Raw genomic sequence first — 15,791 nt, 5'->3', positions numbered from 1 at the left:
CGCAGCATCGAAGTGACCTATGAAAGGGAACATCTCGGTTACGTATGTAACCTTGGTTCCCTGAATAGGGAACGAGATGCTGCGGTTCTGGCCGTGCCGTACCTTGATAGTTTTCTTCCCTTCTCGTCATGAAATCTGAGGTAAATGGCGCGCGGCACCAGGTATATATATATGCCTACGCATGACTGGGCGGTGCCACGCGCTATTTGGCCAATAGGATTGGCGGGATGGTATAGGGCTTCAGACATTCGTCACACCGAAGGTGTTCCCATACGTGGTGACGTCACCGCAGCATCTCGTTCCCTATTCAGGGAACCAAGGTTACATACGTAACCGAGATGTTCCTGTAGGTTGTCTACAAACCGGAAGGTTGGTGGTTCAATCCCCGGCTCCACCTGACCAAGTGTCGAGGTGTCCTTGAGCAAGACACCTAACCCCAGTTGCTCCCGACGAGCTGGATGGCGCCTTGAATGGCAGACACCGCAGTCGGTGTGTGAATGTGAATGGGTGAATGTGAGGCAAAATTGTAAAGCGCTTTGGATGGCCATGTGGTCTGTTGAAAGCGCTATATAAATGCAGTCCATTTACCATTACAAAGATCCCAAACAGGGCAGTTGATTTAGAATCCGCTTTAAGCTATAAAACAAACATTACAACTAGAAGTATTAGTGATCTTAAATTATTAAATAATCACAATATCATGATTAATCCTTTTTTTTATTTTTAGTTAACCTAACAATAAATATGTACTCACCCTATACAGGCCATCCGAGTAGTTGTTTGATTCTTTGTCGGAAAAGAGAAATTTAGCATTAAATGCAGTGAATGGATGCCATCAGAATGAGAGTTCAGCTGATAAAAGCATCGCAAGTAATCCACATGTCTCCAATCCATCAATTAAGTAAAAAACGTAATGTTTCTAAGAAACAAATCCATCATCAAAGAATTTTAACTTTAAACCATTGCTTCTGGCCAAAATAAATTTGCCATAATCCATGCAGTCCATAATCCAAAGCACAGTGCATAATCCATAATGCTTCCTCTAGTGGAAAAAGTCAATCTCCGGTTGTCATCTCACATCAAAATCAACAAACACATTTGTTCTAATTGTAATTAGATGATATTTTGCTGAGTGTGTTATTGAGCTGATATCTTAAGGACTACCGTGGACAGCTGACTCCTGAATTTTTTGATATTCTTCATATTCTGTGTGGTCAGTTCACAGCAGTAATAGAAATAAATAATTTCCATCAAGTTTTATGGGCAATTTTATCTTTATAAGTATTTTTTTTTCTAAAAGTGTGCACCATCTTTTAAATCAGATTCTTGCATTTGGGTTGTTATCAAGCAAATTAAATCAGCATCAACATAATTTATCTTTGCAATGAAGAGGAAACACAGAAGCTGCATTAGAAGTGTCATTTATATGCATTTACACACTGTTTAATGCAGCTCTGAGGGACATGGAATACCTTAACCTGCCGTTACAAATGCATGAATAATGTTCTGATATTTAAAAACATAAAACAACATTTGTTGTTGGAGAAATGGAGCAAAAACAGGAGATATAGTGTCTAAAACGTAATCTCTTAATATTAACTACTTGTTGTATAAAATCTGTATCACATTTATAAACATGCTTGCTTTTGAAGAAAAAAAATCACTCTTCCTATGATATTAACTATTATGTAATTATATAACTCTTCTGCCCCTATATTAAATTGTGATAATTCTAAATGCATTTCAATAGACTGATTAATGCATGCAGTGAAATAACGCACTCTAAATTTGTGAACGCGCACTAGTCTAAACTTCTAGACTTCATTACCTAATGTATGCGTGTATAATATAATCATAATATCAAATCACACATAATTAAAACTACAATAATGACATCATCACAGACCATACATATCGCTACCCCCTAAATTTAGATTTTTAGAATGCATTGGTTTCTTATCGATCCACCAGTTCACATTTAAAGCTCTACGTTTTTGCAGGGTAAAAACAGGGTGCGATTTTCGTATAGTTCTGAACTCTGTTCAACAACAGTTGTATTGAAAATGCTCATTCATTCTGCCAGCAGGAGGAACATTCGGTAGAATATAATGGTTTCCCTGGTAACAGCAGAACACAAAGCAGCACAGCAATGGACTTTGAATGTGCAGCGCTCGTTCATTCAATAAAATCATAAAGTTAACCTTTTGAAGTTTAAACGTAACATTCAGCAATATTGCAATTCTGGCCTTTCCATCCCCAAATTTAAGACCTCTTGAAATAATTAAGGCTTTTTTTTTTTTTACCTTTTAAGGCCTTAAATTTGATACAACTAAATTGAATAATTAAAGACCCCGTGGAAACAATGTAATTAGATCAATTGATTAGGGCCAAATGAATAGAAGTAGCCATGCTTTCAAACAATTAATCATGATTAAGTTTTTGTTTACATTAAAAATTTATGTGTATTGTGTATATTTATTATGTATATACAAATACACACACATACAGTATATATCTTGAAAATACTTACATTTATACATATTCTTATATTTGATGATATAGATATTTAAAATGTAAACATTTTTTTTCTTAAATATATACATGCATGTGTATTTATAAATACACAATTAATATACACAGTATACACAAACAAAAACTTTTATTTTGGAATGCCATTAATGGCGAGATAAGAGTACTACATTGATAATAAATCAGCACATCAGAATGATTTTTGAAGGATCATGTGACACTAAAGACTGGAGTAATGATGCTGAAAATTAAGCTTTTGCCACAACAGAAATGAACTATATTTTAAACATATAAAACAGTCTAAATTGCAATAATATTCCACAATATCACTTTTTATCTGTATATTTCTGATCAAGTAATGCTGCCTTGAGCAGGAGAAACTTAAAAAAAAATATTACTGATCCCAAAAAGAAATATATTAATACATAAATAACTTTGAAAGGAAACAATGGATGTGGTTTGATTGCTCTTTTTTTAATCTTTAAATCTATAGAAAGAGCAGCCTAATTGTATATTTGTACAGCACTAGCAAAAAGTAAAACATAACAGTGGAAAGGAAATATTTACAATCCGTTCACATTCGTGTCACTCAGTACAGTTTTAACGGTGTATGTGTGTTTGTCTGCATGTCTTTATGGTTTTGGCAATAAGACATTAGATCAGATATACAAACATCACACAGATATCGGTCTTGTCACTTTGAGCCTCTAAAGCTGCATGTGTGTGTCACTTCTTGGAGGGAACTCCCTCAGAGTAGTCCTCCAGTACTCCGTTCAGATGATCATTATGAGTCTTAAACCGTCTCTTTTTCTGGGTTCCAGGTTTCTTCCTCTTCTGAATGGGTGCCTGTAACAACCAATCACAAATCACGTCAACCGTAACACCCACACAAATATGCATGAACCAGCCAATCTGGAGCAAGTTTTTTGTTTGTTTATCTGCATTTGTGTGAGAAACAGAACGCACTATTTTCTTTGGTCCTGTCTCCTGCATGGACGATATGCCCTGCTTCTTCAGATACTCTTCGATCTTTTCCTCATCTACGGAATCAACAGGAACACTGCGCCACAGCTTTTGGAACTCTGGAGAATGAATGACACTGACATTACGATAGAGAAGCTCCGCCTAAATTACCAGAACTGTTAGATTATATAATAATGTTCGTCACACACCTTCATCAACAACAAACTGACAGTGTTTGTCATTGTAGAAAAGGACCTTCTTCTTATCTGGCCTGGTCACAAATATAATCTGATCCCCAAGTGCCTGAACAAAAAAAAAAAAACAGAACTAAATTAAGTATTTCAAATCTTTAAAAAGCTAATTAGCTTCTTTCTTGCTGATAACTACACATTGAATATAGAAAAACAGCTGGCAGATGAGTTACATGTAAATAAATATTATATGCAAATTAGGTGCTAAAAAGTAAAAAATAAAATACAAAATAAATCACAGTACATCTAATGCCTCAAAACATTCAGAAGTTTCTGTGTACCTGATGCTTTAAATGCACGGTCTAGGAAATGTTCCATCCATGTTTAAAAATGAAAATTTTACTTAACTTAATACCTTAATAGCCTTGGCTGCATTGGGTAGACCCTCTTCAACATCGTCTAGTAACACTCCTCCTAGTCCCAGTTGATCGTGTTTGTCCAGTAGTCTTAGCAGAGCTTTCTTATCCTTCAGATGATACTTGGGTTTAAAGGCATATTTACCTTCCCGAACATCAATTTTAGGATTACTTGCTAATGCCTGGAGGGAGAAAGATTTATATTTAGTTTTTTTGAATGTGTCTCTCTTTGGAATATTATGTGTTAGTCCATGACTCCTAGGAACATATGATTTTGATTGGTCTATCTGTGGTCAAATCAATGGCATTCTGTGGTCAAAACAAATTGTAATGTGAATTATATTAACACACGGCCCCAGAACCATATGTAAATCCAATAAGAAAGCATATTTTTACAAATACAAATACAGACAACATGCATTACCATACCACTCCACGCACAAGACCTGTTTTTTTTCTGCAAAAACAAACTAAGACCAAAGAATAAAACAAAAACAAAAAAGAATCAGACAAACAAAAACCCAAACAATCAACAAAAATAATAATGAATAACTTTAACACAATAATAAAAAAAACATAAGTAAATGCAGATATAACACCAATTTAGAGGCCATTCACATAGGATGTGATCTTGTTTTCGGCCTGCATTCAAATTTTACATATCAGACACATTGACAGCTTTCTTGTCTTACAGACATCTGTGGTCTTCAGGACAATGGTGCGATGAGTGATACTTATTTTCAATGATACAAAATAAAACAATATATTGACCTGTCTATTTAGATGGTTAGTTCACCCAAAAAATTTAAATTAGGCTGCGTTTTACTCACCCCCGAGGCATCCTAGGTGTATATGACTTACATCTTTCAGACGAATCCAGTTTTCCAGAATTCAGTTGAAGTTATATTAATAATAATAATAATACTTTATTTAAGAAAGCGCCTTTAAAAGCAGCTTCTCAAACCGGTGAACACAATATAATCAATACAATAAAAAAACAACACAATCAACAAGCAAATGCAAGTAAAAAAAAACAAACAAAAAAAACATCACAATTCTGAACTTCCCTAAGTTCAAGAGACAGAGAATTTCAAAGGACAGGAGCATAGAAAGAGAAAGCCTTATCACCCATAGATCTTGGACGTATTGAAGGAACAACCAACAAGTTTGACTAAGAGGAACGCAATCTACGACTAGGAGTGTATGGATGTAACAGTTCTGTAAGGTAATATGGTGCCAGCCCATGTAGTGCTTTAAAAGTAAACATCATAATTTTAAAATCCAATCTAAACCTGACCGGGAGCCAGTGCAGACATTCTAACACTGGAGTAATATGACTGCCAATTCTAGTCCCAGTTAAGATCCTGCCGGCTGAATTTTTTACATATTGCAACTTATTAAGTGTAGATTTAGGGTGCTTTCACACTAGCACTTTTGGTGCGCACCCGGGTTCGATTGATGTCAGAGTTCGGTTCGTTTGGATGATGTGAACGCAGTCTTCCGTACTCGGATGCGCACCCGCGAACCGTACCCGAGTCCGCTTAAAAACGGTGGTCTGGGGTAAGCTTCATGTGAACTCTGTTACAGTTCGCTGCTTATGTGAACGCAATCGTACCAAATTGCGGAAGTGAACCGCTTTTAATGACAAATTATTTGATGAAAATGTGTGTTTGTGTGTGTGTTTCACTCACTTTCCTGATGAGCGGGACTGACACACTGCAAGCAGAGAGCTGTACATCTCATTTATGTTTGCCTTCAACGTTCTTTAGAGCATTTTCAGTACATTCGTAAGACAGACGCAAGTGCCGTTATGTACCGAAGCTTTATAAACAAAACTAACAGTTCAAAAACGTAATACCTAAAAGTGCAGAGAGTAATGTTATGCATTTGCCGCCTTCTCCTGCGCTGTCATTACCAAGCAACGGGGTAAACAGCTGCTCGCTTGATGACGCAAGCGAGCCGTGGTTCAGACTCAAATATTATAATATGAACACAGTCCAGCGGGGGCAGGGGGAGGGGGGAGCAATCGAACTCGGGTGCGGACCAGGCAAGTGAACCAAGTGTGAAAGCACCCTTAGAAGCTCCAGCTAAAAGAGCGTTACAATAGTCTAAACTTGAGACGACAAAGGAATTTATCAGAATTTCTGTGACTGTGAAATTTAATATAGGACGTAATCTTGCAATATTTCTGAGGTAAAAAAAACAACAGAAAAAAAAAAAAAGAGTTTTTAACAGTGCTCTGGACAAAATAATCAAAAGACATACTGTAGTTGCATCAAAGATAACTCCAAGGTTCCTCACTTGACTCTGTATTTCCAAGACAGAGCAGTCAAGAGTCAGGGACAGACAACCAGCTTTAGAAATTTGATAACGGGAACCAATGAGCATAACTTCAGTTTTACCACCGTTCAAACACAAGAAATTATTATACATCCATATTTTAATCTGTTATGCAGTCAGACAAATAAGCAACGTTGTGGTGCTCATGCGGTTTTGAATGTATATAAATCTGTGTGTCGTCAGCATACAAATGGTAATGAAGGCTGAGCAGAGATGTATAGTAACAAAGTAGAACTACTTCACTACTGTATTTAAGTACTAAAAAGCGGTATCTTTACTTTACTAGAGTATTATTTTTTTCTCCTACTTCCACTTGTACTTCAGTACATATTTTCGATGAGTTTAATACTTTTACTCCGATAATTTTTTTATGTGCTGCATTGTTACTCGTTACAATTATAAAAATGTTACGAATCATTCCATTACAAACCCACATTACCACTGCCAGAACTTTAGATGGCAGGTTTGATGAAGCTGGCACATCATTGAGCGAATCAAGCGATTAAGAAGACTGCGCGTGCTGACTGAACTGCTGTGAAGAGAGAGATGAACACCGAGCCGAGCCAGATAATGACTCTGTGGCAGGGGGGCGTGGTTTAGCAAAGTCTGCAGCGGGAGAGAGAATCAGGAGACGAGCGGTAAGTGAGTGGTTTGGGCAGAAATCATCATCACCTGTTTCTTGTTCTAGTAATTGGCGTGGAGAGAGTTTAAAACGCCAGGAGAATCGGAAGCAAGGGAGAGAGAGACGGACTGCTGACCCAGACCGGAAACGAAAACGGAAACCGGAAAGAGTAACCCGAAACTAGCGCTGTCAGAATAAGAGTCACCGTTTGGGTGTTTGTAACTTTTGAGTTCTTTTTATTTTATAATAAAACTGTCAGCAGTCCCGCCGACCCCTTTGTCCTCTTCCTTCCAACCAACGAACTTTGCTACACTGGTGCCGAAACCCGGGAGGAAGTAGGACCGTCGCCGCCGCCATGCAAAGTCCGGCCGCCACGCTGCTTGCGGATATCATCGCCTCCCTCGCGGTCCTTCACCGCGAACAACACCAGGCCCTGCTGGACCTGAGGACCGACCAGGAGAGACGTCTTCAGGCCATTGTCCAGGCCCAGCAGGAGGACCGCGAGAGGTTCCGGAGCTGGATTGATCGGGAGGTTTGCGCCGAGGCCGCCGGGCCGCCCGCCGCACCCATGCACCTGCCGCTGCACAAGATGGGGCCCCAGGACGATCCGGAGGCCTTCCTAGAGCTATTTGAAAAGTCAGCGGAGGCCTGCGGGTGGCCCCGAGAGCAGTGGCCGGTGCGCCTCATTCCCCTGCTCTCTGGAGAGGCCTAGGTGGCTGCTCAGCAACTTCCGGTGGCGAACCTCCTGGTCTTCGATGACCTAAAGAGGGCCGTCATCCAGCGGGCCGTCATCCAGGTCTGGGCTGGCCTGTTGGCGTTGCGGGGACGGTGCGTACACGGGGATGTGGTTGAGTATCCGGTTGTCCCAATTATAATTCAATTCCAGGGACAAAAGCATAGTGTGGAGGTGGCGGTTAGTCCCCACCTCCGGCATCCGATAATCTTCGGAACGAATTGGCCCGCGTTTACGGTTTTATTGAGGTCGTTATGTGCGGATGCCTCTTGGGGAAATAAGGCGCGGAAGGAGACCGCGCGGGTACAGGTGGGGGAAACTGAGCCAGGACCGCTGGGTTCTGCTTCAGGGGAACCGAATGTAATCGGGAGACTGATTCTCTCGGAGCGTGATGACTTTCCTCTGGAGCAGTCTCAGGATGAGACCCTAAAACATGCATTTCAACAGGTCCGCGCCATCGATGGCCAGTCTCTCCAACCTGCCCTCCCGCTCTCCTATCCGTATTTTGCCATTTTAAAAGACCGGTTGTATCGAGTGACCCAAGACGCTCGGACAAAATTTAATACAACCAAATTGTTAATTCCAAAGGGCCGCAGGGAAATGCTTTTCCATGCGGCTCATTCTAATCCTATGGCGACAGGCAGCAACACTAAATCGCCTCATGGCCCGTTTCTTTTGGCCGGGCATTCATGACAACGTGCGCAGGTGGTGCGCGTCTTGCGCCCTCTTCCCTTAATGCAGGTCCCCTTCGAGAGAATTGGTATGGACCTCATCGGGCCATTAGAGCGATCGGCACGATGACATCGCTTTGCATTAGTCATAGTTGATTATGCAACACGATATCCGGAAGCGGTGGCCCTCCGCAACATTTCCGCTAAAAGTGTTGCAGATGCCGTTTCGTCTTATCTCCCGGGTGGGGGTTCCAAAAGAAATCCTCACCGATCAAGGCACGGCGTTTATGTCACGTACGCTACGCGAACTGTACAGATTGTTGGGCATTAAGTCGATTCGAACTAGCGTCTATCACTAGCGTCTATGATTTAATCGCACACTTAAATCCATGATCCGTAAGTTCGTTCATGAAGACGCCAAAAATTGGGATAGGTGGCTAGAGCCCTTATTATTCGCTGTGCGAGAGGTCCCGCAAGCCTCCACTGGGTTTTCCCCCTTCGAGCTTCTCTATGGACGCCAGCCATGGAGTGCTGGTGTCCTGAGAGAAACTTGGGAGGAGGGACCATCTCAGGGCAAAAACGAAATTCAGCATGTGCGGAACAAAACTCCACACATTGGGGCGGCTATCAAGAGAGAGTTTGTTACAAGCCCAGGACCGCCAGAGCCAGCTGTATAACAGGGGAACTAGGTTACGCAAATTTGCACCGGGAGAGAAAGTACTTGTATTACTCCCAACGTCGAGCTCCAAATTAATGGCTAAGTGGCAGGGACCGTTTGAGGTCGCACGACAGGTCGGAGATCTCGATTATGAGGTAATACGGTCCGATAGGAACGGGTCCCATCAGATCTACCACCTCAATCTTCTTAAAAAATGGAATGAGGCAGAATTAGTGATGTTGGCAACGGTGATTGGCGGAGAGGTTGATCTTGGGCCAGAGGCGAATATCAAACCACCATCCCTCGCCCTGGCTCCAGGGGGAGATCACCTCTCGCCGTCCCAACTCACTGATTTAACGAAATTGCAGGCAGAGTTTGCCGACGTCTTCTCACCCCTACCGGGCCGTACTAACCTGATTCAGCACCATATCGAGACCGAGCCGGGCGTGGTAGTTCGCAGCCGGCCGTATCGTTTACCTGAGCACAAGAAAAAAGTAGTTCAGGCTGAATTAGGCGCTATGCTTGACATGGGGGTAATAGAATAATCTAATAGTAACTGGGCGAGCCAGATAGTTTTAGTTCCGAAAACGGACGGCTCAGTCCGTTTCTGTGTAGATTACCACAAGGTGAATGCTGTGTCGAAATTCGACGCGTATCCAATGCCGCGGGTTGACGAGTTGCTTGATCGGCTGGGCGCGGCTCGCTTTTATTCGACACTGGACTTAACAAAGGGCTATTGGCAGATCCCCTTGTCTCCATTGTCCAGAGAAAAGACCGCTTTCACAACACCGTTCGGATTACACCAATTTGTTACCCTTCCGTTTGGCTTGTTTGGGGCCCCAGCTACCTTTCAGCGCCTCATGGACAGGATTCTGCGGCCCCATGCTGCGTATGCGGCTGCCTACCTAGATGATATCATTATATTTAGTAATGATTGGCAGCGGCATATGCAGCATCTGAGGGCTGTCCTGAGGTTGCTGAGGGGAGCAGGGCTCACGGCCAACCCAAAGAAGTGTGCGATTGGGTGGGTGGAAGTAAGGTATCTGGGCTTCCACTTGGGGCATGGGCAGGTGCGTCCCCAAATTGATAAGACAGCCGCTATTGCGACCTGCCCACGTCCCAAGACCAAAAAGGAGGTAAGGCAGTTCTTGGGGCTGGCGGGATATTATAGACGGTTTATTCCTAATTATTCGGACCTCACCAGCCCTTTGACTGACCTTACTAAAAAGGAGGTGCCAGATACGGTCCAGTGGACGGAGCCGTGCCAGCAGGCCTTTACTCAGGTCAAGGCTGCCCTGTGTGGCGGGCCGTTGTTACACTCTTCTGATTTTTCTCTCCCTTTTCTGTTGCAGACAGACGCGTCGGACGGGGGGCTGGGAGCAGTCCTGTCCCAGGAGATAGAGGGGGAGGAACGGCCGGTGCTGTACATTAGCCGGAAGCTCTCGAAGAGAGAGGCTAAGTGCAGCACCATTGAGAAAGAGTGCCTGGCCATCAGATGGGCCGTCCTCACCCTCCGCTATTATCTCCTGGGGTGGGAGTTCACCCTCTGTTCGGACCACGTCCCGCTGCAGTGGCTCCACCGCATGAAGGATACCAACTCGCGGATCACTCGTTGGTATCTAGCTCTTCAGCCTTTTAAGTTCAGGGTGATCCACAGGCCGGGTGTTCAGATGGAGGTGGTCGACTTCCTCTCAAGAAATTGGGGGGGGGGGGGGGGGCTTTCACAGGGTTTGGGGTTCACGCTAAATCACACATGCGCAGTATCATCAGCTCCTTGGTTCTCGAATCGGACACGTCTGACAGAAATGGTTCTTGACCACTGATCTATAATATAAGTTATATATATAGATCAGTGTTCTTGACTCGTGAACGAGTCAGTCTGTTGTTCGTTATCTGGTTCGGCGTTCATCTTCAGTTCTCTCTTCACATCAGTTCAGTCAGTGTACTGTTTGAGTGCATGCATTACTCCGGGATATTGGTTTGTTTTAACTCGGAGGGAGTGTCAGCCACATTAAACAAGTTAACAGCTTAAGTCATTTGTGGATTAATGCGTATTGGAGACGCGAACCGTTTAAAACGATTCAGTTCGATTTGGTGAACTGTTTCAAAAAGATCCGGTTACATCGAATGATTCGTTCGCGAACCGGATTTCACAAACTGCTTTGTTTTGAACTCTCTCACAACAGACACGGAAGAGAAGACAATGCTGAATAAAGTCGTAGTTTTTGCTATTTTTGGACCAAAATGTATTTTCGATGCTTCAAAAAATTCTAACTGACCCTCTGATGTCACATGGACTACTTTGATAATGTTTTTCTTACCTTTCTGGACATGGACAGTATACCATACACACAGCTGAAATGGAGGGACTAAGAGCTCTTGGACTAAATCTAAAATATCTTAAACTGTGTTCCAAAAATAAACTGAGTTCTTACGGGTTTATTAATGACATAATTTTGCAAATTGGGCGAAGTAACCCTTTAATCTGTTTTTTGTTTACAAAAAGTTAGTCAAAAGAAATTATGATTGTCCTTTAGGTTAATCATTTGAAATAGTAAAAACAATGTTCAAACTTTTGACTACTTTCTTTAATAACTACATAACACAATACTTGTACTTTTACTTTCAGTACTTGAGTAGTAAATTTTCAAATAGACTACTTGCAATACTTAAGTACAAAAAATGTTGAATACTTTAGTACTTCTACTTAAGTGTGGTGCTTAAAGAGCACTTCAACTTCTACTCAAGTCATTTTTTTGATAGAGCACTTGTACTTTTACTCAAGTCTGGGTCTCTAGTACTTCATACATCTCTGAGGCCGAGTGTTCTCAAAAGGTGGCCTAAAGGTGACAAATAAATGTTAAAAAGTAAAGGACCTAAAACCGACCCCTGAGTAGGGTTGGGTATCGATTGGGTTTTATTCGATGCCGGTGCCATTTCGATACTTCTATAAAAATAAATAAATAAATAAATAAATAAATAAAAGCCTAAAAAGGATAACATTAAAGAATATTAAAAAGATTTCAAATAAATCCATAGTTTTCACACATTCCTTGGATGATCTCATTTCCCAACCTTCACTTACTCTAAGGCTAATAAATGTATTTCGCGATCTGGATCATTATTTAGTACAAAACCACACATAATGTTTCTACTGTAGCTCTTGTCAATCACTCTGACTGTATGGTCTTTCATTATAAAGTACACTACTGTGCAAAAGTTGTAGGCACATTAGTATTTTCACCCCAAAAAGGGTTAAACTAGTTATTTATATCTTTTGCTGTAGTGTGTCAGTAGGAAATATCAGTTTACATTTCCAAACATTAATTTTGCTATTAATTTTAATATCTAGTGAGATTGTTGAATGCACAAGCCGTCTGACAAAAGACTGCCTAAGACAAGACTTTTGCACAGTAGTTTATGTATAAAGTACGTATAATAAGATTAAGTATATTTAAATAAGTATAATTAAAGTATGTGTTCATGTGTGTCAAGGGCTAGATTGTCGCTGGAGGAAACAGCTGTGGTGTAATGAGCGGTGAACAGCTAAAACTTTACAGTAGATAAGATAATTTTCTATCCTGATAAATTAATTATGATCAATGCATCACTTATTATAATAAAACATTGATGCTTTTGGATTTAAATATTTAAAGCATGCAAACGAACGGCCGCTTTTATCATGTTCGTTTTGTGATCACGCTAGTTCCAGTGACTTATTTCTTATTAGTTTTCTGATAACTACTCTTTGTTGGTGAAATGATGGGTTTACATGATGTTGTTCCTGAGAGGCGTGTAAAGGGCAGTTTTTTTTTATTGAAGCGCAGCGGAGGGTTTTGCATGAGAGTGGAAACGCAGTGCTATTCTGGCCTCGGTGCTACAGGCCCAGGTGCTATTAGCCCAGCCCGGCCCGTTTTAAGCCCTGGCTCGCACTGGCCTGACAGTGGAAAAGCGGCTCTTGCATGTCTTCAGAGGAGAAAAGGTGTCTAAGTTTGCATTAAGAGTGTTATTCAACTGTGAATCTTTAATGTAAATCACCTAACATGGAAACAGCAGAATTCAAAAAAGCTGTTTGATAAATAGATTTCCACTTCTGGAATGTTACAGATCGAGTGGTATGCACACTTGGTCATTGTAATTCCAAATCAAAAAAGACAGCTAAGTGGTCCGACAGACCAATTATCAATGGATGATAGTGGAGATGGAAATGTGCCATTTGTAAGCACAAGATCCAGTGTATGTCCTTTGCAATGCATCCGGACTTGTTACCAATTACGAAAAATTTTAACAGTCCATTAAATGATAGAAATTCCTTTGCCATAACAGTCACTTTGGTCCACATGAATATTGGAAGTCCCCCACAATAAGGATTCTATGGAACTTCAGAGTAAGCATTGTCAAAAAGTCAGCAAAATCAGACATAAAAGCTGCATGTGACTTAAGCCCCTTTCACACTGCCATTCCGGCAAATACATGGGTAAAGTGTTCCAGCAATTGTTCCCGGGTTGCTAGATTTTGCACATTCACACTGCCAGTGATTACCCGGGATATGTGCGTGCTTTCACACACAACCCGTAAAGATCCCGTAACAACACGTGACATCAGGGCGTAACATGTAATGTACGAGTCAAAAACATTAGGCATGTTATACTTTCACTGAAACAAACAAACGATCTCGGCATCAGCGCGGAAAGTGAGGAACAAACTGATCTCTGCTTCATTACAGTTTGCACATATTTTTTCATTGCGAACGTTGATCTTCCTTCGAAACTGCCGGTAAAAGAGTCGCGCGATAACGCGCGTCATCACTTCGACACAGCATTAGATCTAGCTTTTGTTCACACAGCGCTCGTCCCGGGTTGAACCCGGCAATGTTACTAGGTCCCCGACCCGGGTTTAATGCCGGAATTAATCCCGGGCCGTGTTTGCTTTCACACAGAAGGCGACCCAGCAATGTTCCGGGAAATTGCAGGGTCCGACGTGCAGTGTGAAAGGGGCTTTAATTTTAGGTGGTTTGTAGCCAGTAGCAATGATTGTAGAAGTAGAGGCAAAGACGCTTAAGATCAAGCACTCAAATGTAGAAAACTGAGGAATGGTCACAACACTGACGTTGAACTGCCGATTATAGACATCAATAATACCACCACCTCTGCCAGATGACCTCAGAATATTTTAAGTTCCAAATCCAAGAGGAGTAAACTGTTTCAACAGTAGTCCTTCATCTCCTTTATGCCATGATTCAGTTAAAAACAAGAAGTCCAAGTTTTTATCAGAGATGAGATCAGCTAAAAACAGTGCCGACTTATTCACAGAGCAGGCATTAAACAATGCAGCATGCACCGGTCTATGCGATGAAGACGGCAGTGATTTATTCTCTATGCAGGGGACAGATATTACATTTCTATGATTGACGCCAGTGGAAGGCAAACAGTTAATCTTTACTCTGGCATTTAGTGATAAAATTAGACAATGAAGACAAAAATGAGACAAAAAAGCTGCGCCTCGAGCCCTGATGTATGTATCGTTTAGGACGCAGCAAACCAGCATCTTGACAAAAATCGTAGGTGTCTTTAGGTTAACTATAAGAAAATAATGATTTAAGCGTAAAAGTTGACGTGGAGTATACCTTAGGGCCAGAGTATTTAATTCCACGTACACGAGGGGTCCAGACGAATACCCGAAGCACACCGTGAGCTCAATGCCACAAGATCCACCTGCACCGCCGACCCACAGAGTTGATTCTCCTTAGCACACCGCAGATTATTCCAAGTGGAGTGCAAAGATAAAAACAATACTCCAAAGTATATAAAAATGCCACAACCACATCTAAGCCGCAAGAGTGCAGAGTGCAAGGAAAAATAAAGAAATAAAAATAAAATAATGTAGCCAAACTGGGACATTAAGAGGAGCAGCAGCCAAATGCGCCACCATTCCCTCAGCAGCAGCGGAAGACGGTGAAAAAAAAAAGGAAAAAAATCCCATGTAATTCATGTTCGAGTTGAGGGGTATATTACATAGTGTATTGGTGGATGTGATGATCTATGTTGGAAATACATGGAAATTTTGTGATTATTCCCTATTGGTGATAAATATATTTAAAAAAATGAAATTTTTCTGTTTGCAAGTGCTGATCATGGTTTCAGATAATAAGCATATCATGTAAAAATTTTTATCTCCTACAAAAATGTGTTCAATACTCGTCTAGAATTCTGCAGTCTTTTTCTTCCAACATAACAAAATAAACCCCGACAGGGTGTTCAGAGGAAATGTATTTGATTTTTACTTGATTGTTGTGAATTAGGCAGAATATTTTTTGTGAGATGTTTTCATGTGCCTATAAACACAAAAATATCCACACAGTTATTAGTTAAAGATTACCAAATATCTTTATCTCATGCCCAAACATACCTCGCTCATAAGCCACTGTTTCTGCTTCATGCCTATGTCCAGCAGCTTGGTCTCATCCAGAATTTCATCCAGAGTCAGATGATGAGTATCACCTCTCTGGTGCCTTGTCTGAAAAAGAGAAAGACATGAGATGTAAAAAAGAGTTTAAATGTGTCACAGCTACATCTTCATATGTGGATTATAGCCTGACAGCCTTTAATTACTGTCATGTCACTTTGAGAAACTGCCAAGTCTGACACACAAAAAAAAAGGAGGGGAAA

At 41.3% G+C, this 15,791-nt stretch overlaps 1 protein-coding gene across 1 annotated transcript in view; it reads right to left on the bottom strand.

Moving 5' to 3' along the window:
• Nucleotides 1-2,647: 2,647 nt before the first annotated feature.
• LOC132143599 (general transcription factor IIE subunit 2-like) overlaps nt 2,648-15,791 on the bottom strand; it is a 29,397-nt gene continuing 16,253 nt past the window's right edge. Inside the window, exons 4-8 of the mRNA XM_059553972.1 lie at nt 15,532-15,639; nt 4,099-4,281; nt 3,702-3,795; nt 3,496-3,611; nt 2,648-3,375 (exon numbers count right to left, since the gene is read on the bottom strand). Coding sequence (XP_059409955.1) covers nt 3,256-3,375; nt 3,496-3,611; nt 3,702-3,795; nt 4,099-4,281; nt 15,532-15,639 — 621 coding nt within the window. The 3' untranslated portion in view covers nt 2,648-3,255. The remainder of the gene's footprint in view (nt 3,376-3,495; nt 3,612-3,701; nt 3,796-4,098; nt 4,282-15,531; nt 15,640-15,791) is intronic.

This window comes from Carassius carassius, chromosome 7 (genome assembly GCF_963082965.1).
Source record: "Carassius carassius chromosome 7, fCarCar2.1, whole genome shotgun sequence".
In the NCBI taxonomy this organism is placed as follows: Eukaryota; Metazoa; Chordata; class Actinopteri; order Cypriniformes; family Cyprinidae; genus Carassius; species Carassius carassius.
The sequence above is the reverse complement of the archived record's forward strand: the minus strand, read 5'-3'. Positions and strand labels throughout refer to the sequence as shown.